We start from the raw sequence: 25,375 nt of genomic DNA on the forward strand, positions 1-25,375 counted from the left end.
GAATAACACCTTTTTTACTGTGCTGTAGATTTGTTCACTCACTCAATACATTTTATCATGGGTTTGTTTTCAAAACTTTGTATTAGTTTTTAATTTTTATCCTTTTAGTATCAATTGGAAGTCATTTTTTTTTAATGCAAGCACACCTCTTTGAACTCAGATAATCTGCTCCCTTAGTGAGTCTCTCAATGCTCATGAGTAACTGCTGTTACTCAGGCTTTACAAGTAAACAAATCAAGACCTGGGTCTTGGCTTAGATTTTAAGCAGACTAGGAAGAAGCGGGAACAAAGATGTGAACTTTAGCCCAGAGACATGCAGGCCATAAAAATAGGAAGGTTCTCTACACATTTACTCTATTTTACCCACAGACGATCCTGCTAACCATTAAAATTGGCGTGGCTCAGTGGTTATAGAGTCGGCCTGTACACCGAAGGGTCACGGGCTCGATTATGGTCAGGGAGGTCAAGGGCATGCATCTGGGTTGCAGGTTCGATCCCAGGCTCGTGGCGTGGCGTGCGGGAAGCCTGTCACATGGATATTTCTCTCTCCCTTCTCCTCTCTCCCTTCCCGCCTCCTTTCCACTCTCTCTGAAAAATCAACAGGAAAAAATATCCTCGGGTGAGGATTTAAAAAAAAAAAAAAAGTCCCAGCCTTACTAAGTCAGGTGATTTTCCCAAGACAAGTTTTCTGTCTCCCAGATACTGGAGATGCAGAGTTGGTAAGGACCCTTCAGGCTAAAGGCTATGAAGGTGAGTTTGGATTCTGACAGCCTGCCTCCTAAGGCAAAGGCTCACCAGTGGTGTGACCTTGGGCAAATTACCTAACCACTGCAAGCCTCAAATTCCTCACAAGAAAAGCGGGGGTGTATTTGGGCTTTTTTTTTTTTTAAAATATATTTTATTGATTTTTTTACAGAGAGGAAGGGAGAGGGACAGAGAGCTAGAAACATCATGAGAGAGAAACATCGATCAGCTGCCTCCTGCACTCACAGCCCCTACGGGGGATGTGCCCGCAACCAAGGTACATGCCCTTGACCGGAACCGAACCTGGGACCCTTCAGTCCGCAGTCTGACGCTCTATCCACTGAGCCAAACCGGTTTCGGCTGGGCTTGTTTTGATGGTTACATGAGAGAGAGTCGGCAAAAACACTTGGTACATAAATATTGGCAACTTTTAAGCTTTTTTTTTTTTTTTTAAGTTAAAGGAGGGGGCCCTGTTGAACAGAAAAGGCTCTCCTTCCCCTTATACAATCCAGATAAACCTTCTTAGAATTTAAATATGAGCAAAAGCGGCGGAGGGGGAGGGGCTGATCCCTTTCCACCAATGAGGGGTCTCCTGCTGCCTCTCCGCTACTGAAAATCATTTCCTGGCTCCTCTCGCGGGCTGACCCAGTGAGTGAGATGGGGTGGGGAGTGGGGTGAGCAGCCTCGGGCCGCACAGTCAGCGCCCCGCGGGCGGGAGAGCGCGGCGGGACTCGGGGCTGCGGCCGCGGCGGGAGCGCCCCACTTAGCTGTTCCGGGTCCCGGGTGACCCAGCGGGCCGGGCCGCGCGCGGGCTCCGCCTCCAGCCGTCCCGGCTCCGCTCGGCTCCTCCTCCTTCTCCTCCTCCTCCAGCGCTTCCCGGGCGCCCGCCGTGACCGCAGCGATCGGGCTGTGGCCGTCCCAGCCCGAGCCATGCACCCTGCGCGCCCGGGTCCGCGCCCGGCGCTGGCGCTGCTGCTCCTTTGGGCCGGGGCCGGGGTGCCCGCCGCCGCCGCGCCCCCCGCGCCCCCCGCGCCGCCGCTCTTCAACGTGAGCCTGGACGCGGCGCCCGAGCTGCGCTGGCTGCCGGTGCTGCGGCACTTCGACCTGGACTTCGTGCGCGCCGCGATGGCGCACATCCTCGGGTGAGCGCGGCGCCGGGCCGGGGCTGCCGGGTGCGGGAAAGCCCGCAGGCGCGTGTCCGAACCGAGACTCAGCCCCCTCCCCTCCCTCGGCGACGGCCTTGCCGTCCCCCCCCCCCCCCCCCCCCGCACCCCGGCCTCCGGAACGTGAAGGGGTGGGCGAGGACCAGAACTGGTATTTGCTGCTGCTCTGGGCGGCGTCGAGGTTGGGGATGATCCGGCGCGGCTGGTTCGGCGTTCAGGTTCGGTGTCACCAGCGGCACGCCCGTCCTCGAGACGTTCCAGGTCGGGGTGGTGCTGGAGACGCCGCCCCGGCCACCCGGCTACCGAGCCGGGGGGCGCAGCCCACGCCCTCCCGGCGGGCCCTCCACGCCCGCCCCTTTGGGGACCGCGCTCGCTCGTCCTCTCTCCAGTGCAAGTTTCCCTTTTCTCTCCGGGAGGCTGCGGACCGGATGATGCGTAACCCGAACTGTCCGCTCTCTGGGGAGGGGAGGCCACAGCATCACTCCTACGAACGGGAGCCTTAGGTCCCCCCACTCCCCCCCACACCACACACACTCGCACCCCTGCACCCTCTGAGCTCAATCACCCCCGTGGCTTTTCTTTTCTAGGGATAAGGTCCCCAAGTGGGTGCACGCAGTGATGCGAACGGCGGTGGGGGAGCTGGAGGGCTCCCTGCCGCAGCCCTACGCCGATGAGATCCGCGGCCTGTGCGACGTCCTGGGCTTCAGCCTGGCCGACTGCGTCCTCATTAACATGGCCTACGAGGCCACCGCGTGAGTGCCCCGGCTGGCCAGCGGCTCTGGCCACGCGAGTGGGGGGAGGCCTGTTTCCAGGGTGATAAAAACGGGGTGCTGCCTGGGCTGCCCAGAAACCCCCAGCGCTGCGTCTTTGCTTCTCTGGGTAAATCTGAGCAGCAGGTCCTGCCTGGGATTCCCGAAGGCAAGCAAGCGGCTTCTCTGACCTCAACACTGACCTTTCCCTCCACCTGATGCCCCCTTTCTCCCACCTCCAGTCTAGGTAGCATCCCACTTCAGAAACTCCGCTGGGCGTGTGCTTTCCAAGAAGTTTTTGGGACTCACCCCACTCTCACCTGGACCCTCTAGTTAACCCAGCGACCCTCGGGCCGCCCTAGCACTGATGGGTCCCTGCAGTCCTTCCTCCCCCATGTCTGGCATCGCTAGTGATCCGGATTCCCTCTCCCAGCCTGTTCCCTCCAGGGCTGGGGCCACAGGCCAGCCAATATTTGGGGTGCCGAGTGGGTACGATAAAATGCGGGGCACAGACCTGGAAGCAATGTGGAGTGGGTGGTTGATCCCAGGCAAAGTGCAGGGAAGCCTAAAGTCTCCGTGGGCTCAGTAACAGGTCCTGGAATTAGGAGGTTTCTGCCTTCAGGACTAAATTGTTTTGCTACCAGACCAGCCTCATCTAGTAGCATCTTGCAGATACTTAGACACAGTGCGGACCAGTAGTTTTATTGCTAGCTTTACCCCGTGGCCAGGTAAGTTTCTATTGAACGAGTACAAAAATCGTTTTACGTAAATGTTAAAGGCACGCTTTAACATGAAATACCCATTGCATTTTGAAGTTGTTTATTACGTGTCCTTACAAGCTAATATCTTTTTAAAATATGATACTTTGTAAAACACTGTGCAATATGAAGCGAGAATTCTCGTGATTCGTCCGCAATGTGATAATGGCTTCTGGCTACCAAAAGATGATGAAACAAGTTATTGGGATAATTAAACTTTACTGCCTGCCCCCCTCTTCCCCTGGCATCTTTCAAGAAGAACTAGGCAGAGCAGGTTAACATGCATTGTGACTGCGTTTCTCCTCAGGAAAATGTTTTAAGACACAAACCTGTTCACGTGCTTTTCAATTGGACTAAGTTAATTTTGCCATTCCTTATCTCCTGTCCCCATTGTTTCCCTGTTCTGGCATGTGGCTTTCTCACTGAGAAAAAAAAAAAAATCAATTTTCACATTCACTTTCACCTTCTTTCATTGGAGTCACTGATTGAAGCAAAAGTTCCACGAAGAATATTCTAACTTTGGGATGTGATGTTAAGGTGTAGATTGAATTGCCTAACAACACAAAACACAGGCAGACTCCACTAACCTTAACAAAGGAAATGTTTTATTCTCATTTCTGATGTAAGTTTAAGGCTTTTCAAATCAGGATAAGACTAGCTACCCCATATTGAGCCCGCTGGGTGCCAGGCACTGAAGATGGCATCCCCTGCTGTGATGTGGAAACCAAGCCGCTGCTGCAGTGCCTTCCCAAAGCAGACCCTGGGCCCCCAACCCCCGTGCGTATGGGCTACCTCATTTGGGCATGACATGGAAGTAGTGCTGTCTTGCTGATTTTGAAAAATCAAACTTTGCTTTAGCCACTTGCAATGTTTTATCAGTCCCCTCCTTGACATGGACTCTTTAAAGTTAAGATCGGAAACCTTGGGAAAACCCCAAACCTTACCAAGCTTCCTTCTTTAAACAAACATAAAAATTAAGTAACATTTCTTTTCTCCTAACTAACTATAAAAGTAATGTGTAATCATTCTAGAAAATTAAATGCAGAGAAGTGAAAAGAGATTAATGATGTCCTATTACTCAGAAATGACCATCAGTTCTAAAAGGTGTTTCCTCTCAGTTTTGTGTGGATAAACATATCTTCTTCCCCATTCCCCAGAATTGGACATGCTGTATGTAAATATGTTTTTCACGTAACATTTCATATCCTCAAAGAATTTACATGCCTTACCACACCTCTTCCTTCTTCCTCCTTCCTCAATCTACTTCTCTCTGGCTCCTTCTTTGTTAGCTCTGTGCAAAGAGTTCTAAAGGGGACAGGAAAAGTGCAAGCCCCTAAAGAGTTGACCATCTTTCCAAGGAGATGAAATGAAACATTTGTGGAACGGAACGGTGTAGTGCCCATCTACTTGCTCTGAGAAGTTCATGGAATAGGGAGGTGACCCTGAGCAAGCTTTGGACAATGCGTTAAATAGGCTACACACTGCCACGCAGAGGAATATGCAAAGTTCCGTTCCAGCGGAGCCCACAATGGGTCAATTTCAGATTTCGATTTAGGATGAATTCTCTTTCCATATGTTTTCAATGCTGTGTGTGCTGAGGGCAAAGATCTAGTAACACGGAACGCTGATGCGCTGTGTCCAGCGTGTTTTCACCTTGAATTGTGAATCCATAGTTTTGTACAAGGATTCTATGGCATATGTGTCCATTGTAATGAATAACAATTGTGTTTTACTTTAAGGATTTATCTTAAAAATGAAAACCTCATTTTCCCTTTTCTTATTTTTCTCATTCATTCCTGTTGAACTTTCCCCCCTTTTCTCAGATTCTGCACCAGTATTGTGGCTCAAGACTCCAGAGGCCACATTTACCATGGCCGGAATCTGGATTATCCATTTGGGGATTTCTTACGCAAAATGACTATGGATGTACAATTCTTAAAGAACGGGCAGGTATAGTCCATACAGCATAAGATTCAGAAATCCGAGACTTGATGACCCAAGTTAGCAATCATGGCCTGCTACTTAAATGTGTTATCAGTTTAAGATATTAAAAAAATCAAACTCCTGGAAAAACAAAACCAGAAGAGAGGTTTACATCTATTACGCTTATAGAAAGAAGAGTCATCTGTTATTATTAGCATAAATAGGTCAATCCATATTCCTTGGGGAAATCTCTATGAGGGTATGATCTGTCGTCTACTTATGACGCCATGCCAGCTCTTTCCTCTGCTTTCCCATGTTCGGGGGGAGGAGGAGCTGTGTAGTGTAATAGCTAGAAACACCCAGCTTTGGGGTCTGACAGTCCTGACTTTGAATCCTGCTTTTGTCACTTATTTCCTTTATGAACCTGGGAAATCACTTAAACCCATTTTGTAGGCTATAGCTCAGAGAGGTTGATAATTACTTTATGGTGATAGTTATTTTCATCATAGTAAGGTCTAGTAACACTGAAAAGAAAACCACTGCTGAGCTGTATTCTGTGGTGTTACTTATTTAAAAGTATAGTCTAATAGGTATCGTCACATTTCTGTGTAAACTTTTAGGGAGATGGCATTCATCAATATTCATTGATTATACATAGCAGGCTGTTATTATGAAACAGAACAGAGCATGCCAAAGCCAGATTTTGGCTTTGGGGGACATTGTTTAAGGACAAGGACTATATTTTGTTTGTTCTTTGTATTTAGAGATTGAGTCACAAATATGAAAAACTCATTTACTCATTTGGTCATCTGCTTTTACAAACAAAATCTCTTATTAAAAGTTCGAACAGCACAGGGTTTCCCACTTACTGCCACTTCTAGGATGGAGCTTCTTAACCTTCTTTGTGCGGGAACCCCTTGGTGAAGCCTGCTGATCCCTTCTTAGAATTATGTTTATAATACATAAACTAAGAGGCATTGGATTGCAAAGAAAACCATTAAGTTGAAATACAGCCATTTCATTATTTTATTCTTTTTTTAAAATTTTATTTTTTATTGATTTCAGAGAGGAAGGAAGAGGGAAAGAAAGATAGAAACATCAGTGATGAGAGAATCATAGATAGACTGCCTCCTGCACTCCCCCTCCTAGGGTCCCAGCCCGCAAACTGGGCATGTACTCTGACCAGGAATTGAACCATGACCTCCTGGTTCATAGGTCAATACTCAACCACTGAGCCACACAAACCGGGCAATTTTATGTATTCTTAACACATTAAATAGTAAAATTTGGCAGTGGCTTTAATAACTACCATAATTTTCAGGGTAGTGATAAGTGTGAATGATATTTCAAGATATGTGTGCATAGCATAGCAAGATTAGGTATGATACCATTATGTATGTGAAAATACCTGCAATTTCTGCTGGTGACAGAATCACAGGCACTGCTATGATGACATGGTTGATTGCATATATTCATTACCAAAGAAATTAAATTTCAGTTAGAAGTTAGTGAAAATAAAGATGTACTTTTTTTTTCCCATCCAAGGTCATAGGTCCGCTGAATTCTATCCAAGGTTAAATCTTTTACAAGGCTATTTCAGAGTTTTTATTCTATTATGTTGGAACCTTAGAAGAAGAAAAAAAAAAATCCATGAAATGAAATTGTGGGGCAAAATAAGGTGATTTCAAAGTATATTTGGTTGGAATGGTAAAATGGTACCTTATCTCTTGATTTCAGGTTGCATACACAGGAACCACTTTTATTGGCTATGTAGGATTGTGGACTGGCCAGAGTCCTTACAAGTTTACAGTTTCTGGCGACGAACGAGGTAATCAAAATGAACGCCCAAGCACTTTTAGCCACATCCTTGTTCATTTTTATCCAAGTACTTCACCCACTCACCCCACAGAACATGTAGAATAACTATTACACTCGAGGGCAGGGACTTGCATTCTGGTGAGGTTAGACGGGCAGTGGGCACGTCAGCAAGGAAGACGACTGCAGGTAGCTAATAGTGCAAGGAAGTAAAGCAGGATGATGTGATGGAGGATGAAGGAGGGGCAGGACGGTTACTATAGCTAGAGGGTCAGGGAGGGCCTGACTCACGGGATTCTGCCAGGCTCCTGCCAGGCTCCACGCACCCTGATGGAGTCAGTAGTGTGGTTACAGAAGGGAGTAAGGACGGTGGGGGGTGGGAGGGGCGGGGAGTGGAGAGGAGGGCTGAGGCCATGGTGTGGGTCATGAGGAGGAGTTTGGAATGTAAGCGCAATGGAAGCCCTTAAGAATTTTAGGCCAGGGAGTGAACAGATATTATTTACATCTTAGCTATCACTTTGGCAGCTCTGAAGAGACTGAATTGTGTTGGATTAAGATGGAAGCAGAGACTGTTAGGAAGCTATTGTGGTGATCTGGAGGCTGTATGATGGCCTTCCACAGGCAACATCTGTAAAGCACTTTACAGTTTACTGTGCACTTTCTCGTAAGTTTTCTCCTTAGAGCCTTACAACAGTCCTTCTACATAGGCAGGGCTGATATTATTAACCCATTCACTATGCAGAGGAGGAAACTGAGGCTCAGAAGAAATGAGAGCTAGCAGGTGGGGGAGGTGGTTCTCAAGTTGATTTCACAGGTCCAGGCCCAAAGCTCTGTTTGTTATACAGCTGCTGCCATTCCCCAAATCTCAGGGACATCATTCAGTTCCACAATATGTGGGGAACCCAGAGATAACCTCTGGTCTCTGTCCTCAGGAACTTACAGCTGAGTGAAGGAGACATACACAGGAGTCTCTTCAAGTTCAGTGTTCGTCATTGATGAACCCCATTGACTTCCTGTTATTGTTTCTTCTGATTAGGTTTATTCTTTTTTTAAATAATCCTCACCCAAGGATATGTTGAGAGAGAGAGAGAGAGAAGAGAGAGAGAGAGAGAGAAACATCGATCAGTTGCCTCCCACACGAGCACTGACCAGGGATCAAACACACAACCTGGGTATGTGCCCTGACTGGGAATTGAACCCTCCACCTTTTGGTGTATGGGATGATGCTCCAACCAACTGAGCCACACTGGCCAGGGCTATCGTAGTCAGTTCTTTATCCTAATGTGTTTCTTCAACATTTTCTCAAATGTCAGCTATGTGTGAGCCTGTTTCCCAAATGGTACTCCAACCACAGCATGACATTTATCCAGATTTTACACAGAATGTCTGTAAATACATGTATATTTATTAAAAAGTGGGCTTTGTTTCCATCATTTTGCAACTCAGATCGTTTGACAAACTGATTAGTAGAACCTAAGGTCTGAGCAGTTTACAAATTACGCAGTTACTCTGTAACATACACATTTAATTAAATCCTGTCAAACTGCTTTTTAAAAACTTTTAAAAACCTTATTTGAACGAAAACTATCTTTTAATCTGCTAAGATTGAGTTGAAATGCCTGAACAATAAGGTAACATCTCTTGGTTAATGGAGATAAGATATTCAGTTACGCTTCTGGGCATGGAGAGTGCTAGCAGCGCCCCTAACCACCGTGGGAACGGGTAAGGATATGAGGACTAACTAATGGCATAGAGACGAGGAGCCTTAACTAACCACCTGGTGGTTAAGATCTCAGACTCCAGAGCCAGCTGCCTTGGTTTATATCTTAGTGCTGTCACTTGCTAGCTGGGTGACCAGGACCAAGGTGCTTAACCTGTCTGTCTGGACTTCAGTGTCCTCATCTGGAAAGCAGGGATGATCATCACTGTGTGAGGATGAAATGAGTTCCTGTACGTGAAGGGCGCAGAGCAGTGCCTGGCACACAGTCAGGGCCGGAGGAGCATTTGTTGGTATTGCCACATCCCCAAGCCTGGCCTCTGAAACCCAGATTGGAGTACCCATCCACCGTCTCAGCATCTCCTCCTTGACGTCTACCAAGTATCTCAAACTTCAGGGGCTTAAGCAGATCTCTTGACTTTTTCTTTCCTTCTTTTCTCGCCCTCACTCTGCCTCCACCCAAATCTGTTCCTCTCTTGGTTTTGTGTGTCTTAGGAAATGGCACTGCTAATCAACTGATGTACCAGGAGATTCTCTGATCCCTAACTCCCCGAGTCTAGCCAGCTCTACCACCAAAACGAGACTGTCCTTGTCCATTCTGTCTACCTTCAGTGCCAGGCTACCTGCATCACACCAGGACTGCTGCCGTCCCTGTTCATCCGGTCTCGGCTTCTCACCCTTCCGTGTTCCTTTTTAACCAGCAGCTGGCACGATCAGGTTGTTCCTCTGTTTAAAACCTACAGTGATGTCCCATTTCACTTATAACAAATCCAAAGTCCTGACTCTGACCTTAGAACTCTGCACGATCAGCTCCTGTACCTCATTTCACACCTGTCTCCCTCTCCCTCACTCCACCTGCACCTCTCCAGCATGCTTTCTTTTCCTGACATCTGCCAAGCTTGTTCCTGTCTTAGCCCCCTCAGCCCATCTTAACGCAAATGTCTGCAACTCAGAGAGGCTGTCCTTACGCTCTTCTTGAAAGGAATCTTCCCTTGTCACTCATGACGATATTATCCTGTCTCATTTTCTTTATTACAGTTATCCAGGCCTTGTTTATGTAATGGTATGGCCAGCTGAGCACCAGGTGTCAGGAGGCTTTGCTAGAAATAAATGGCAAAAACTTATTCAAGGGTTTTAGGGTTTGCATACCAGAGACACAACTAGGCAATACCCAGGGTGTTCTGAAGAAGAACGAAAAGCGAAGAGTTTTTATAGTAAAAAGTACATTCTTCAGAAGGATGAGTCCTGCATTCTTAGCCTCTGGCAATCATAGCAGATGGCGATCTTCCAGATGTCAGGGGTCTGGATAATGGATGCCAGGCTGTTCGGACATGTGCATATTCTTTCCTAAGATCGTCACAGGGTTATCTGTAGGATACAGCTACAGCTATCTATCTACCTCCCCAGGCATTAATACACTACTGAAAAGTTCAAAAGTTCAAGTTCCATGGCTAATGAAAGCAGGAATAGAATTGTTTCCTCATGCCTCAGCCTACTTGATTTTAGTAATTGCGCAGCTTGACTATTGTGACTCGGTTTTAGTTCTTCACTCTTTCCTCAGTATACTAGTTTCTTCTGTTCACTGTTCAATTCCAAGGGTCTGGACCAAGTCAGGATGTGCCAGTGTTTCGTGAAAAGGCCGTATGAGCAGGGTGGCCCCCAAATGTCCAAGGAGCTGAGAGGCCAGAGAAAGAAGCGGACAAGTCCAGCTTGTCAGTGTAAAGAGTTTTAACGGGGAACTTACAGAAACAGTCCTGGGCAGCAACAGTAAAACAGTGGATTACCCCATAGACCACCTGTTTTATCCCCCTAAGGAAAGGACCTGTATTTCCAAGAGGCATATGGGGGTGAACAAGGAAAAAAGGGACCAGATACCTGGTGTTCTGGTGCTAGGGAGAGTTAAGAAATAGGTAACATACACCTTGCCCCTGAGGAAGGACTAAATGGTGGATGAAGGTTAATGGTAGTTCCTGATTAACCTGGAGCCTCCCAACGCATTCCAGAGGCCATCCAGGGAATGGGGGAGGGGTCAAGGATTCCGGAGGATTAGTTTGTGTGTTTAATTGTTGTTGTTAGAATAACTCAGCAAAATAAAATTCGTTTATTATTGGACAACATTGTTTCACACATACATCAAACAGGCAAAAAAAAAAAACCAACAAAAACCCAAAACACAGAAAACAAAAAAACACACCAAAAAACCCAGAAACTTCTCAGACAAAAAAAAAAAAGAGGAAAAAGAAAACCTTTTTATCTTTGGCCTTTTTAACCATCTCCTACAAACCAACTACTTATAGTAAAAAAGATTGTTTTTTGTTGTTGTTGTTTTTGCTTTTTTTAATAAAATAATGTTTATAGATTTCAGAGAGGGAGAGAGATAGTAACATCAATGATGAGAGAGAATCATTGATCGACTTCCTCCTGCACGCCCCCTACTGGGTATTGTGCCCACAACCCTGGCATGTGCCCTGACAGGGATTGAATTGTTGATGCTCAAACACTGATCCATGCCGGCTGGGCAGTTTTTGCTTTTTTTCACAAGGTTTTTTTGTTTTGTTTTGTTTTTCTTCTCCTTTGAGATTATGGTGAACCTGGGAATACCACAAGTAAGAATGCTCCAAAGACTGTTTTGGTCATCCCAAAATCATTACAAATGGCTGACCCCCAAAATATATACAGAAATATAAAATGTAAATAACAAATACAAATACATTTTCCTTTCTAGAGTACTTAAAAAAAAAAAAATGCAGGACCTTGGAAGTTTGGTTCTCTTTTCCTCCCCTGCTGCAAATTCACATTGTGGTTTTGGCTGGGCGGTGGAGAGGGCGTGTCATCTGCAGGTGGCGCTGCCCCCGTGGGTCGGTGGGCAGGTGGGCAGGAGTCTCTATGCGAAGGTGACCACCTTTAGATTCTGAGACGGGAAGTGGAGGGAGAATAGGTCACAGAGGCCTTTTTTTTTTTTTAAGTTTAACTTTTCCTTTTTTGCTGTCTAGTCATCCTCATCGGTCTTCTGCTTCTTGGAGAGTTAGTTTTAAATGGATGCCCTAGCCGGTTTGGCTCAGTGGATAGAGCATCAGCCTGCGGACCAAAGGGTCCCGGGTTCGATTCCGGTCAAGGGCATGTACCTTGGTTGCAGGCTCCTCCTCGGCCTGGGGCCCTGGTCAGGGCTCCTGCAGGAGGCAACCAAGTGACATGTTACTCTCACATCGATGTTTCTCTCTGTCTCCTCCCATCTCTCTTCCATTCTCTCTAAAAATCAATGGAAAAATATCCTCAGGTGAGGATTAACAAAAGCAAACAAACAAAAAATAAATAAAGGTGATTAAATGTTTAAAAAAAATAAATGGAGTCAGCTTTTCAGGAAGTCAGCTCTATCTGAACAGCCACATAGCAGATGTTCAATGCTTATTTCTTGAATGAAAAGTATTCTTTGAAAATAAATCCCCTGTAGAAAATTTTCAAGATGTTAAAAAGTAATTTTGGGAAATGATTGTAAATTTGTTTTGTTTTTTAAAGTGAGCCCCAATCAAACTTAAAACCATGGGAGATATATACTCTTTATAGTCTTCCTAATACTTACTGAGCCACTTCTGATCGTTCTATAATTTTATTTTGCCTGAGGTAATTCATAGAGTGATTTCCTTTAAGATAATTATCATTGCTTCCTGGCACCAGAAATTCTGTGTGTAGATGTGATACACACACACACACACACACACACACATACACACACACGTTTACACAGAACACAGAATGTTTGGAAAATCACTCTTCATCTACCAACCTTCCCTCCACCCCCTAAACAACTTGCTTGTACTATGGGAAGGAAACAAGACTTAAGGAATTTTAAAAAGTGGCAGCAAGCCCTAACCGGTTTGGCTCAGTGGATAGAGCATCGGCCTGTGGACTCAAGGGTCCCAGGTTCGATTCCGGTCAAGGGCATGTATCTTGGTTGTGGGCACATCCCCAGTAGGGGGTGTGCAGGAGGCAGCCGATCGATGTTTCTAACTCTCTCTCCCTCTCCCTCTCTGTAAAAAATCAATAAAATATATATATTTTTAAAAAGTGGCTGCAATTGTGTATACACTTACTGTTCCTTTACCTCGGCAGATAAAGGCTGGTGGTGGGAGAATGCGATTGCTGCCTTTATTCAGAGACACTCTCCGATCAGCTGGCTTATCCGCACTGTGAGTATATTGATTGTGGAGCCCACCTCACCCTGACTTCATCTTCTGTGATGCTCTGTGTCATTTAACAATGTTGTTTTTAACATAAGAAGCTCCTGCAAAGAATAAGCATCTAAAGGTTTGCAAAGTGCATATCAACCTTTTGATAATAAGTTAAAGTGGTAAGGACAGATTTTAATCAGTAGTATAATACTGCAATGGGAGAAAGTGTCCAGCGTGACTTGCACTCAGCTTTGATTTGTACAGAGGTACCTGGGTGTTTTAAAGGGAGAGTGGGTAATGGAGGAGGTGAGGGGGAACACAGGAGAGTCAGAGAATTGACAAATTACAAAAAGCCGAAAAGAGGGGTTGTTCGTGTAAAACCTGAGTTTGCTAACTGTTAGGCTCCTTCCCTCCAGCAGACTGGGAGGCAAGGGTCCTACCTTCAGGTGTTGGCTGAAACAGACAGTAAATTATTTTGTCAATGTTCAGGGAGGTCATTGGCTGGTCTGATAATCAAATTGACATGAGACAGATTAGCAGGAGAAAAAAAAATTAATAACGTCTATACCTCCAAGAAAACTCTAACTCTTACCAAAATGGTGGAAGCCATCACCTTAAATACATTCACTGAAGACAAAAGGAGATGTTGAGAGTAGGGAGTCAGTTATGGGAAATAACCAGGAAAAAGTATAGCAAGAGTATGATTTTTGTTTGTTTTTATTGACTTCAGAGAAAGGAAGATAGAGGGAGAGACGGGTAGAAACATCAGTGATGAGAGAAAATCATCACTGATGATTTTCTGTACACCCCCTACTGGGGATCAAGCTCACAACCCAGGCATGAGCCCTGACCGGGAATTGAACTATGACCTCCTGGTTCATAGATCAATGCTCAACCCCTGAACCACATCAGCTGGGCAAGAGTAAGATTTTTAACAGATTAGTAGTTATAAAATAGTTATGGGGATATAAAGTACAGCATAGCAATATAGTCAATAATCCTATATAATAAAAGGCTATAATATGCAAATAGACTGAATGGCTGAATGACCGGTCGCTATGATGCTCACTGACCACCAGGGGGCAGATGCATAACGCAGGAGCTGCCCCCTGGTGGTCAGTGCACTCCCACAGGGGGAGCACTGCTCAGCCAGAAGCCCTGAGCCAGGCTCACAGCTGGTGAGTGCAGCAGTGGTGGTGGGAGCCTCTCCCGCCTCCACAGCAGCACTAAGATGTCCAACTGCCAGCTTAGGCCCGCTTCAGTTGGACATCCCCCGAGGGCTCCCGGACTACAAGAGGGCGCAGACTGGGCTGAGGGACCCCCCCCCCACCAAGTGCATGAATTTCGTGCACCGGGCCTCTGGTATTGTAATAACTATGTATGTTGCCAGGTGGGTACTGGAAATATCAGGGAACACTTTGTAAAGTATATGATTGTCTAACCAGTATGCTATATGCCTGAAACCAATCCTATATAATAAAATGGTAATATGCAAATAGACCAAATGGCAGAACAACCTGACAACCAATCACAATGTAATATGCTAATGATATGCTAAGGCTGCTCAACTGCTTGCTATGATGTGCACTGAATTTGCCTCCCCCAAATATGTCTCTGTGGCATAAGGATTATTTTAAGCTGGTTGTGCACTGACCACCTGGGGGCAGACAGTCAACCAGTTGACAAGTCATTATGATGTGCACTGACCACCAGGGGGCAGATGCTCCAACCGGTAGCTGCTGGGGTCCGGCCAGTTGGGACTGAGCGAGATGGGCTGGACACACCCTGGAGCCCTCCCATGGTGGGGTCCCTCAGCCTGGCCTGCACTCTCTTGCAATCCGGGACCCCTTGGGAGATGTCAGAGAGCTGGTTTCAGCCTGATCCTGTAGGCCACTCCCCTTGGGAGGGTACCAGATGCAGGGTTCATGGCTGGAGAGCACTGCTGTGACACCCTGAGCCTCTCCCAATCAGGACTGATTGTGCGTGAGCCCACAGCAGGCACAATAGGGCCGGGATAAGTGGGAGTGGCAGGTAGGAGCTGCAGGTGGTGTTGGACTGTGGGTTTCGGCTCAATCTCTGCAGGCCACCCAGAGGGACACCACCCATGCATAAATTCAAGTATGAAATAGTATAAAATAATATTGAATGTAAACTGTAATTGAAAAACTTTTTTTGAAAAGTAAGATTTCTATGCAGATTTGAGTCTAAGCCTTCTCCATTGATAATAGTTTCTAGAGATTCAGATACCCTCATCCTGGTACAGTTAGGGAGACACCCTCACAAATGGAGATTTCTCTGATGAATGGAAATGTCTTTTCTACCTGGTTTTCAGAGCTTCTGCCATGTCTGCTGTTTCTTAAAGATAACCAGCTTAAAATAATCCTTATGCCACAGAGACATATTTGGGGAGGCAAATTCGGCTCCCCTAGAACAGCCTTGAGTTTTCTCAGGCAGTCACTATAAGAGGGGTGGGGGGCGGTGTAGCATCATTGTAGGGATGTGGCCTTGAGCTGTTGGAAACGGTTAGTGTTTGTTCCAGTCTTTGTAGGCCGAAGTTAAGGCCAGATCAAGAGGAGGGCTCAGAGGAGGCTGGCCGGAGTTTGGTCAAGGAGAGAATCTTGGTCTTAGGCTCTACTTTTCCAAAATAGCTGACTGAAATAAGAGATAATATTATGCTTTTCTACAAATATAGACAGACCTCCCCTTTAGAAATCCCAGTGGCAAATATTCGAATTAGCAAAACAAATACATTAGAAGGTAGCTCTACACAAAACAAAAGGAGCATCTGCGTTACAGGACCTACCAGACAGCAGGGTTCCAGGCGGCATGTAACTTGTCCTTTGACCACAGAAGGCTAGTGTGGCTCAGTGGTAGAGCATCAGCCCATGCACCAAAGGGTCCAGGGTTTGGTTCTTGGTCAAGGGCATGGACCTGGGTTTCAGGTTCATCCAGACCCAGTTGGGGGTGCATGTGGGAGGCAACCAATTGATGTGTCTCTCTCACATCCATGTTTCCCTCTCCCCCTTCCCTCCCTTCCACTCTCTCTAAATAATCAATGGGAAAAATATCCTCTGGTAAGGATTAAAAAACATTTTTAATGTAATTTACATAAAGTGAAATGCATAGATATTAAGAGTTTAGTTCAATGTGTTTTGACAGTTGTACACACTCATATAGCCACGCCTGTAACCACAAACAAAATAAGACACAGAACATTTTTAAGTTCCTGGGAATTTCCCTAGAGTCCTTTCTAATCAGTTCCCAGCCTCCTCTGACACCCAGTCTCCCCCCAGGAAACCACTGTTTGACTTCTATCACTACAGAGAACTCTTGCCTGTTCTAGAATTCATATAAATGAAATCATAGTATATGGACTCTGTTTCTTTCACTCAGCATAATGTTTTTCAGATTTATCCATGTTATTTGTGTTACCAGCTCATCCCTTTTATTACTGAAGAATATTCAATTCTATGAATATACCACAAGTTTATCCATTTTCTTGTTTATAGGCATTGATTGGGTTGTTTCCAGTTTGGGGCTATTATGAATAACCTGCCATAGAAATTCTTGTACAAGTCTTTTTGTAAACGTCTGTATCCATTTCAGTTGGGTCAGTGCTTAAGGATGGAATTGGTGGGTCATAAGGTAGATGCATAGTTAATTGAGGTATATAAATAAGTGCCATACAATTCATCTATTTAAAGCGTGCACCTCGCTGTTTTTTTGTATACTCGCAGAGTTGTACAGCTGTCACTACAATCAGTTTTAGAACATGTCCATTCCCCTTAAAAGAAACCCTGTGCTCATTCGCAGTCCCTGTCTATTTCCTCCATTTCCTGAGATAAACATAAGGTACATGTCCTCACCCACAATTTACCTCTGAGTGAAACAAGTCAGCACTGCCTCCACTATTCCTTATTGATGTTCTTTTGCTTTTTTTCTCATGCAGTTCTGTTAGAGGAATGCATGCATTAATAGTAGTTGGGGGATGGTTTAGGCAACAAATAAAAAAAAAATGAAAATGTTTCATCACTCCTGTTGCCTCACTTTATAATTTTGCTGAGTTCAGAACACATTAACTCAAGTCTGAATACCTCCCCCCTAACAGCAATATGTGTAAGGCAGGGAAACGTCCACATGTCCCTGCCTGGGATGGTGGGTTATGGTGCCTTTGCAGACACGGATATTTTGAGTTGTTCTTTGGTTTGACCCTATCCTCACCCTGCCCTTGACACTGTGCCTCAGCGGTGTTCAGGTGGGTGAGCAGAATATGTACTGCTTTCGCACAGGGGGAGAAGGTTGATTGTGAAGGTGCGGGTGGCACGAGCAGGCCGTCCACTCAGGACATTCCTGTGCGATCAGCTTGAGGAGGAGGGTCATACTTGGAAGCTGAAGATCAGGAAAGTGATTCCCTAGCAGTCCATGTCACAGACCATGTGGAGTCTTCATGAAGTCCCAGGGGTCACTGAACACCAGCTCAGCTCACTACTCTCATGTAGCAGCTCTGAGCCTTTGCCAAACCCTTCCATGGAGCTAGAACTCTCTTCCCCATCCCCAGTCCCAGCCCCGCAGCTACCACTCTCACCAGTCTAACTTCTTTGTCTCTTTGGCTCAGCTCACGTGATACCTTCCTGAGATGCCTCCTCGATGCTCTGGGAAGGATGGGTACTTGCTCTGACTTCCATAGCGTCTTTTCCTTGTTGACACTCATTACATTGCATCACCATTTTCTGTTGATTTTCCTTAGAAGTTTGGGGAGAACAAGGCTGGGTCGGTCATATTCACTGCTGTCTCCATACCAGCATGGTGTCTAGCACATAGTAGGTACTCAAGAAATACCTGTGGAGCCCAGCCAGTGTGGTGCAGTGGTTGGGCATTGACCCATGAACCAAGAGGTTACCAGTTCGATTCCTGGTCAGGTTACGTGCCCGGGTTGCGGGTTCAATCCCCAGTGTGGGGCGTGCAGGAGGCAGCCAATAGACGATTTATCACTGATGTTTCTATCCCTTTCTCCCTCTCACTTCCTCTCTGAAATCAATTCAAGTATATTTTAAAATACCTGTTGAAAGAGCAAATGAATGAGGAAACATGGGAGCGGTCTGCCTAGAAAACACGCAGCCCATGTTTTCTGGGCTGGGCCTAGAACTTGTCAGCCGCTCTTCCCTTTTTTGAGAAAAATCCTGCTGCAGTTGGCCCCCTGCTGAGGTTTCTTCCATTTCAAGAGTCCTGATGACAAGAGGATGAAGTCAGAGCAGTTCAAGGTTGTGATCATGGGTTCATGTATCAGGAGGATGTGCGTTGGACCCCTTGGCCATCGATCGGTATGACTGATGATGCTAATGCAGGTTTGTCTCTGTTCAGACCCTGAGCGAATCAGAAAGCTTTGAGGCAGCTGTTGACAAACTGGCCAAGACGCCGCTTATTGCTGATGTGTACTACATTGTTGGTGGCATGTCCCCCCGGGAAGGAGTGGTCATCACGAGGAACAGAAGTGGCCCGGCAGACATCTGGCCTCTAGATCCTTTAAATGGAGCGTAAGTAGAATTAAAGGCTCCGGTCATTTTGCACTAATAATCTATATTTAATTGATGAAACTGGAGGTATTTTTCATTTTTGTATGTTTCTTCTTTACTTAATGTCTCCAGTGACCTTGATAAGATAAGATGATGTGCTGTGTTGTAGGTGGTTCCGAGTGGAGACAAATTATGACCACTGGAAGCCAGCGCCCGAGAGGGATGACCGAAGGTGGGCCTCTCTCTGCTCCCCAGTATATTCTTGTGGTCAGGAGAACGTACCCCTCCTTTTACAGGCACTGAGGAGAACTACAGGTGCTATCCCCTCCCAGAAAACATACCTGGGCCCCCTCGCCAGTGCCAGGTGGCGGTGACATAGAGTGTGGTGAGAACACGGGGGGAGAGCCTTTTAGCAGTCGGTCGGGTATTGGGAGAGTAAGGTTGGCTCTGGCTGGTGGTGGGGGGAAAAGATGATTTCAGTTCTCTTGAGTCTCTGTTCAGCCATCTGTAAAAGGAAGAGGTAGAGCAAGATGCGTGGTTTCTATGTAAGACTTTTTTTTTTTTTTGGAAGGAAAATATTTTTCATACTGAGATAAATAAATAACTAAGCCAGTTGGGGGCGTTTTTGGTCCCTGCTAATTTTGCAACTTCTGTGGTTATAAGTCCGTGCGTCCCCAAAGAGCAGATATTCCCCCTTGGCTTTCCTGCCCCTCGGGGTTCGGTGGCAACTGTTCAGTCTGCAGCCACACGATTCCCCCAGCCCAGCTTCCCTGAGCCCGGCGGTTGGATTCATTCCACCGAGGGGGTCTGGGACTAGGGAGGAAACATGCTTGGGGGACAAATCTGTTTTGAGGAAAGGGAGATCAGGAGGCTGGGCCTCCCAGTGAGTCTCCCAAAATGAGAACTGGTGGGATTCAGGGTTTCCTGAAGTTCCAAGTGACCTTTGACCATTGTCCTTACAGAACACCTGCCATCAAAGCCCTTAATGCCACCGGCCAGGCAAATCTCAGCCTGGAGGCCCTCTTCCAGGTAACTCTATTGGGAGGCCCAGTTTCCACTCAGGATGTTTGGTGTCTTTGTTAATAGTGCCTTAAGAAAATTTTCTCCTCTGAAGTCAAGGAAATGTGGTGGAAGCAAATGCTAGAATAAAAGTTTTACCTGGTTGAAAACGTTTTTTTAAAAGCCAGATGACATTTTCTGAATTTGCTTCTGTGGGTTCAAGTATCCGTCTTCACCTACATTTTTCTGCATGTTAGAAACAGGCACAGGTGTAATATATATGGTCATTGTTTCAGAGGAGAAAGGATGCCGGAGTCTGTAACTGTCACTCTGAGACAGGCGGAAGTGGTTTTTTTTTTTTTTCAATATATTTTATTGATTTTTTACAGAGAGGAAGGGAGAGAGATAGAGAATTAGAAACATCGATCAGCTGCCTCCTGCACACCCACTACTGGGGATGTGCCCGCAACCAAGGTACATGCCCTTGACTGGAATCGAACCTGGGACCCTTGAGTCCGCAGGCCGACGCTCTATCCACTGAGCCAAACCGGTTTCAGCTGTTAAGGGGTTTTATTCTTCCTACATGTATTTCTTCTCCACTCTGATAGTTTTTATAATATGATTTTCTCCTGTGCAGGTCTTGTCGGTGTTTCCGGTGTATAACAAGTAAGTGGCATCTGTTCACCTCTGTTCTCACGTCCTCCCGGAAGGTGGACTCACATGTTCTTAGGCTCAGCAGGGACCTGAGGACTCCTGTGGAGCAGGCTTTCTAGGTTCTGTGGAAACAGCAGTGAACAAAACAAAGTCTGCTCTCACGGGACTGGCATTCTGGCCCAGGAGAGGTGGATAAACAAGTATGTCATAAGTCAGGTGATAAGTCCACCGAGAAAAACAAAGGTTAAGAAAAACAGAGTCGTTTCCATCCTACATCTGTGTGGCAGCCGGGGCCTGCCTTCACTGGTTGGGAGCCCCCTCATTTCACTGTTAGATCTGAACGTGAGACAGCTTTGGCCTCCCTTTGTCTTCCGGGGAGGTTCTGCTCCCCGGTGCTCATTCCGCAGGTAACTCAGTATCTAAGTTCCCATTCCCCTGACAGTCCACAGCCTGGGGTTTCACCCACATAGTTTTCTGACGTGAACCGCTGGGCTGTCACCATCCCTGCCACAGGAAGCTCTTGGTTAAATTTGAGAGGCAGCCACCTCCAACTTGTAGGAGGACCTGAACTTCACCATCGCAGCGCAGCAAGGCTGGACAGCTCAGCCTGCCGGTTATTGGCCCCGCCGGGTGTACCCATGCCTGAGGCCAGCTCCTGAGGCGTGCTGACACCTTCTTCTGCTTCTGTGGTAGGACTTAACTGACTAAAACAAAGAGGAAGCATCTGCAAGTCCATACAGAGGTTTAGCTTCTGCTCAATAAATTCCAGAGCCCAGCATTGCCTACTGACTCATCATTCTCACTTCCGCTTTCTCCAAGACAGGGATATCAAAATTAGTATTCTTCAAGAAATAGCTAATGCAGATAAAACCTGTAAAGTGGTTTTTAGTTTCAAATACCCAATGGATTTTTTTTTTCTTTGAAATAATCCTCTTTTACACAAGCACAAAATAGGAGTTTTCCTGATGGCCTCTAGAGTAACTCGTATATGGTGCTTTAAGGTTTGTTATGTGTAATGACATTTTCAAAACTGGTGTTACTCTTTTTACTTTGTACAGTAGTAGGAATATATATCTCAAAATACCTGCTTGAAGTTATTTTTTAAATGGCCTGATGAAAAGATGAATGCTAAACAGTTTATTCCAGAAACAATATTCTAACAACCAAATACAGAAAAACCAAATCACCTAGTCAGTCAGTATTTTACCACTCTACCCAACTGAGCTACTTGGGTAACAAGTGGTACCCAGTGATATGCTAGTAAAGTAGCTGTTTAGTGGGGAGCAAAAAACAAATAAAAGACCCCCCTGATTTGTAGTATTTATTAGCTCCCATGGTATAAGTGCTCCTACCTGGCCTATTTAAGCATACAATTGATTCATAAATGTCCTGCGTATTTAACAGCTGGCTCTCACCAGCTGTAGGAACCGACTCCAAATGCAACACTGGCTGCACCCCTTCTGGAAGGGCACAATTTTGCCCTTTTAATATTCATTCAAAAGATAGGGGTTAAAAGCCTGTTTTTGTGTTCTTATAGTTTTGAAAATAATTATATAAATTATGAATATATATTTCTAAATTAGTATTATAATAAAATACTTATGTTTACTTTAATGAAGCATTTCCATGCTGTGAGTAACCCTTATAATTTTAAATAGCTGCATAGCAGTAGAATGTAGTATAATTGAGTTAAGCATTTTCCAGTTGTTAGTTTTTCCTCTATTAAAGCTCTGAAACACGTTTGTGCAATTCTCTCTCCACCCTACCCCATCGCCCCCCACTTTTGAATATTTGCCTTGCCTGGACTCCCAGATGTGGGGTTACTAAGTTAAAGGCTGTGAATGTTGAAATGACTCTGAAATGTTTTGTCAAAATAGAATGTTAGAAATTATAAACAGTTTACGGAGTAGCATTTTTCTCTATTGTATAATTGAAAGCCCAGGAGGAACTACACTTAAAGAATAATCACCACTAAACTTTAGAAAATAAATAATTTTTTTTAAAAAAAGAATAATCACCACTGAGCCAGAATTAATACAGATCCCTGCCTCTCAGGCCCTTTACTGGAAGAGGTTAATAGAAATAAGTCTGAACAGAAGTTAGCTCTATGCTGCCCCCTTGTGCTGTGCTATAAAATTACACTCACCTGCTGTAGAACATGCTCTGCTGTGGCTAAAAGCAGAGAAAATATAATTTTTAATTTAATTTTATTGTTTAAAGTATTACAAATAGTAGTACATATGTCTCCTTTTTTTCCCCATTGACCTTCCCCCGGCCTCCCCCCCCCCCGCCCGCCCCCGCACATGCCCTCACCCCATGATGGAGAATAGAATTATCACTAAGGTAAATAAGCAGCCAAGGTCCTTATGCAGGAAACATGCCCTTAGTGCTTTCTTTCGGTGGGTGTCTGATCCAGCTGTAGGGCCCAGGGCCACTAACGCTGCCTATTCCTGAGCAGCCCAGCTCCAGGTGCTTTGAAATGCATCCCAGCTAGTGTCCAGCACAAGTGGTAGGTGAAGGGGTGAAGGGAAGAGGCCCTTGTGTGTGCACTGTGTGTGCACCTGGGCTCGTGTTCAGATCTCCTGCCATACAGAACGATGCAGAATGTTGAGTAAATGACATCATACTTTCATCTTTGTATTTGAGCAAGTGGGCCTCCCATCTCGATTCCTGAGCTCTGGCCATCCTCGACCCGGTCTTGATATAAGAATTCCCCTGGACCAGGTGCATTGGCCCACCCAGTCTGGCTCAAGTACTCAGGAATTCTTAGCTCATTTCTGTGGTGGTGGGGGGGTGGTCTCCTGATGGTGGTGTGCAGCCATTGTGGGCATCCTGTGGCCAAGGGATGTTTTCTGGGGGTCACGCATGAAGCCTAGAAGCAAAGGCTGAGGTGTCCACATACATGTCTCCCCACTCCCCAGCGGGGTAGGGCAGAGCAAGGTGTGAGGGTCAAGGCTGGACCCTCCTCAGTGCCCAGCATGCAACTCTGGGGAGTCTGAGAATTTTAAAATTTGAATGTGGCCTTTCACAGTGTCATCAAAATAGGAGGAACGATCACCTTGAGTTATAAATTTTAAATATTGTGGCATATGTGGGCCTCTGTTGGTATTCTTGTCCTAGGTCCCAAGTGTTAGGGAAGGGCTTAGTATTTTTTCTCTTCTTTGGAATACTAGGGAAAAGGATGCGTATATTATAAACATTTCTCTCATTATTTTCAGCTTCACGGTTTATACTACAGTAATGAGCGCTGCCAACCCAGACAAGTACATGACGAGGGTCAGAAACCTGGGTTAAAAGGAAGTAAGCAGAAGAGTGAACTCACCTGCTATGAAAGGTTTGTTAAAGTTTATTGGGGGAGGAAGAGGTGTGTGTGTGCTGGTATTTCTCACAGAAGATGGTAACATACTTAACATTTATACATATATGATATTATTGGAAAGGCATCTGGCATGTGATTATCATTTGTGTCAGATGAATGTCACTATTGGGTATTTATCTTGAATTGTTTTTATGAGAGCAAATCTCCTGGTGCCTGGTACCCTTTGGCTCCCTTATGAAAACCTACGCTCAGGGCAAAGTGTTATCTCTTCATTTATATGGAGAGGAAAATAGCTGGTAAGACTTACGTGTCCTCAGAGTAATAGTGAGGTAGGCCCATCACCTTTGCAGCGTAAGACAGATACTGAGGTCACACGATGCTTACAGAATTCATTTTAGGCATCAGTGAGCTCATGGATGAGAGGAAGGACCTGAGGAAGGAGTGGGAACCCTTTTTGCTGTCCCTGAGACCTTCTGGGCAGCCACCTACTGATAGGACACCTTTCCCTACTGCAAGGATCTTCTGGAGTTTGTGAACCTGGCCTTGGTTTTGGTCATTCACTGTTAAAAGTCAGATAGAAACAGACTCATAGATAGAAAGCAGGCAGACCGCTGGGGCGTGGGGGGAGGTGGTTAATGTAGGAGGCGGGCTGAGGGATTGAGCAAAAAGAAAACTCATGGACATGGACAACAGTGTGGTAATTGCACAGGGGACGGGGGGTGGAGGGTGGAGGTGGAAGAGGGCATAGAGGGATAAATGGTGATGGGAAAAATTAAATTTTTTTTAAAAGTCAGATTTTGAATTAAGTGCATTTATTTCTTTTTTTTTTTTTCTTTCTTTGCAGGTGATTCTTTAAAAGTGAAATTCTTGAAGAGCTGCACTTTAAAAAGTAAAACAAAGTGAAAGGACTGTATTATTTTTCTAGAGGCCCGGTGCACAGATTCGTGCACCAGTGGGGTCCCTCGGCCTGGCCTGTGCCCTCTTACAATCCGGGACCCCTCAGGGGATGTCGGACTGCCAGTTTTGACCCGATCCCCCACAGGCCAGGCCAAGAGACCCCACAACAGGCCTCCAGTATGCATATAAGATCTTTGGTTAGTCTCTTCCTGTCATCTCCCCTCCCTGCTTCCCTCTGAGATTCATCAGTCTGTTCCATGTTTCCATGCCTGTGCTTTGAGCATCTGCTCCCTGGTGGTCAGTGTGCGTCATAGCTACCAGTTGGACAGTGAGACGGTCGCTTAGGCTTTTATATACATAGATGAGCAATACAGGCTCCTGCCTCATTAAACTCTTCTGTGTGAAGTGGGGGGCGGGGAGGGAGGGCAGGAGGATCACTTTGGAGCTTGTTTTGGTAAAATGGGTAGCAGGCTCCTTGCATTCCCTTCCCGTCACTGTTTGCCTTGCCCCTCCCCTAGCTTCCTCTATCCTGCCTTGAATGACTAACTCAAAGATAATTGGTCTCAGAGGTCAAACCGTATCCCAGCTTCTCCCTATAACATAGCTATGTTGTCATACCTCAGCTTACAAAGAAATAAGTTCTTTGTTCATTATGAAGTGTTTGTGGAAGAGTCTGAGGAAGAAAAATTCTTCTCAAAGGAAATGGAGCGCTCTCGTTTGAGTAGAGCCTGTTTGGTTTGTTAGTCTAACCTTTGATTATGTATTTCCATGTGATGGGATTCTCATTTTGTATAATGTTTCTAACCTGATGTACCTCCTTTTTCTAAATAGCCACTTTCTTACTGCTTTTTGAAAGCAATGTACAGCCAAATAATTTCTGATGGTCACTTATCATTAGTTAATAAAATTCTGGAAAAGATGTTGGCGAGGAAAATAAAAATTTCCCAGATATTCA

General features: G+C 45.6%; 1 protein-coding gene across 1 annotated transcript; it reads left to right on the forward strand.

Moving 5' to 3' along the window:
- The first annotated feature begins 1,598 nt into the window (after positions 1 to 1,598).
- NAAA (N-acylethanolamine acid amidase) lies at positions 1,599 to 25,375 on the forward strand. Its single transcript, XM_028148451.2, has 11 exons — positions 1,599 to 1,886; positions 2,495 to 2,659; positions 5,238 to 5,364; positions 7,075 to 7,165; positions 12,980 to 13,056; positions 18,400 to 18,572; positions 18,721 to 18,783; positions 19,514 to 19,580; positions 20,188 to 20,216; positions 23,423 to 23,538; positions 24,368 to 25,375. Exons 1-10 carry the CDS (start codon positions 1,675 to 1,677, stop codon positions 23,496 to 23,498), a joined length of 1,080 nt encoding a protein of 359 aa, XP_028004252.2. The 5' UTR covers positions 1,599 to 1,674; the 3' UTR covers positions 23,499 to 23,538; positions 24,368 to 25,375.

This window comes from Eptesicus fuscus, chromosome 2, assembly GCF_027574615.1.
Source record: "Eptesicus fuscus isolate TK198812 chromosome 2, DD_ASM_mEF_20220401, whole genome shotgun sequence".
Classification (NCBI taxonomy): Eukaryota; Metazoa; Chordata; class Mammalia; order Chiroptera; family Vespertilionidae; genus Eptesicus; species Eptesicus fuscus.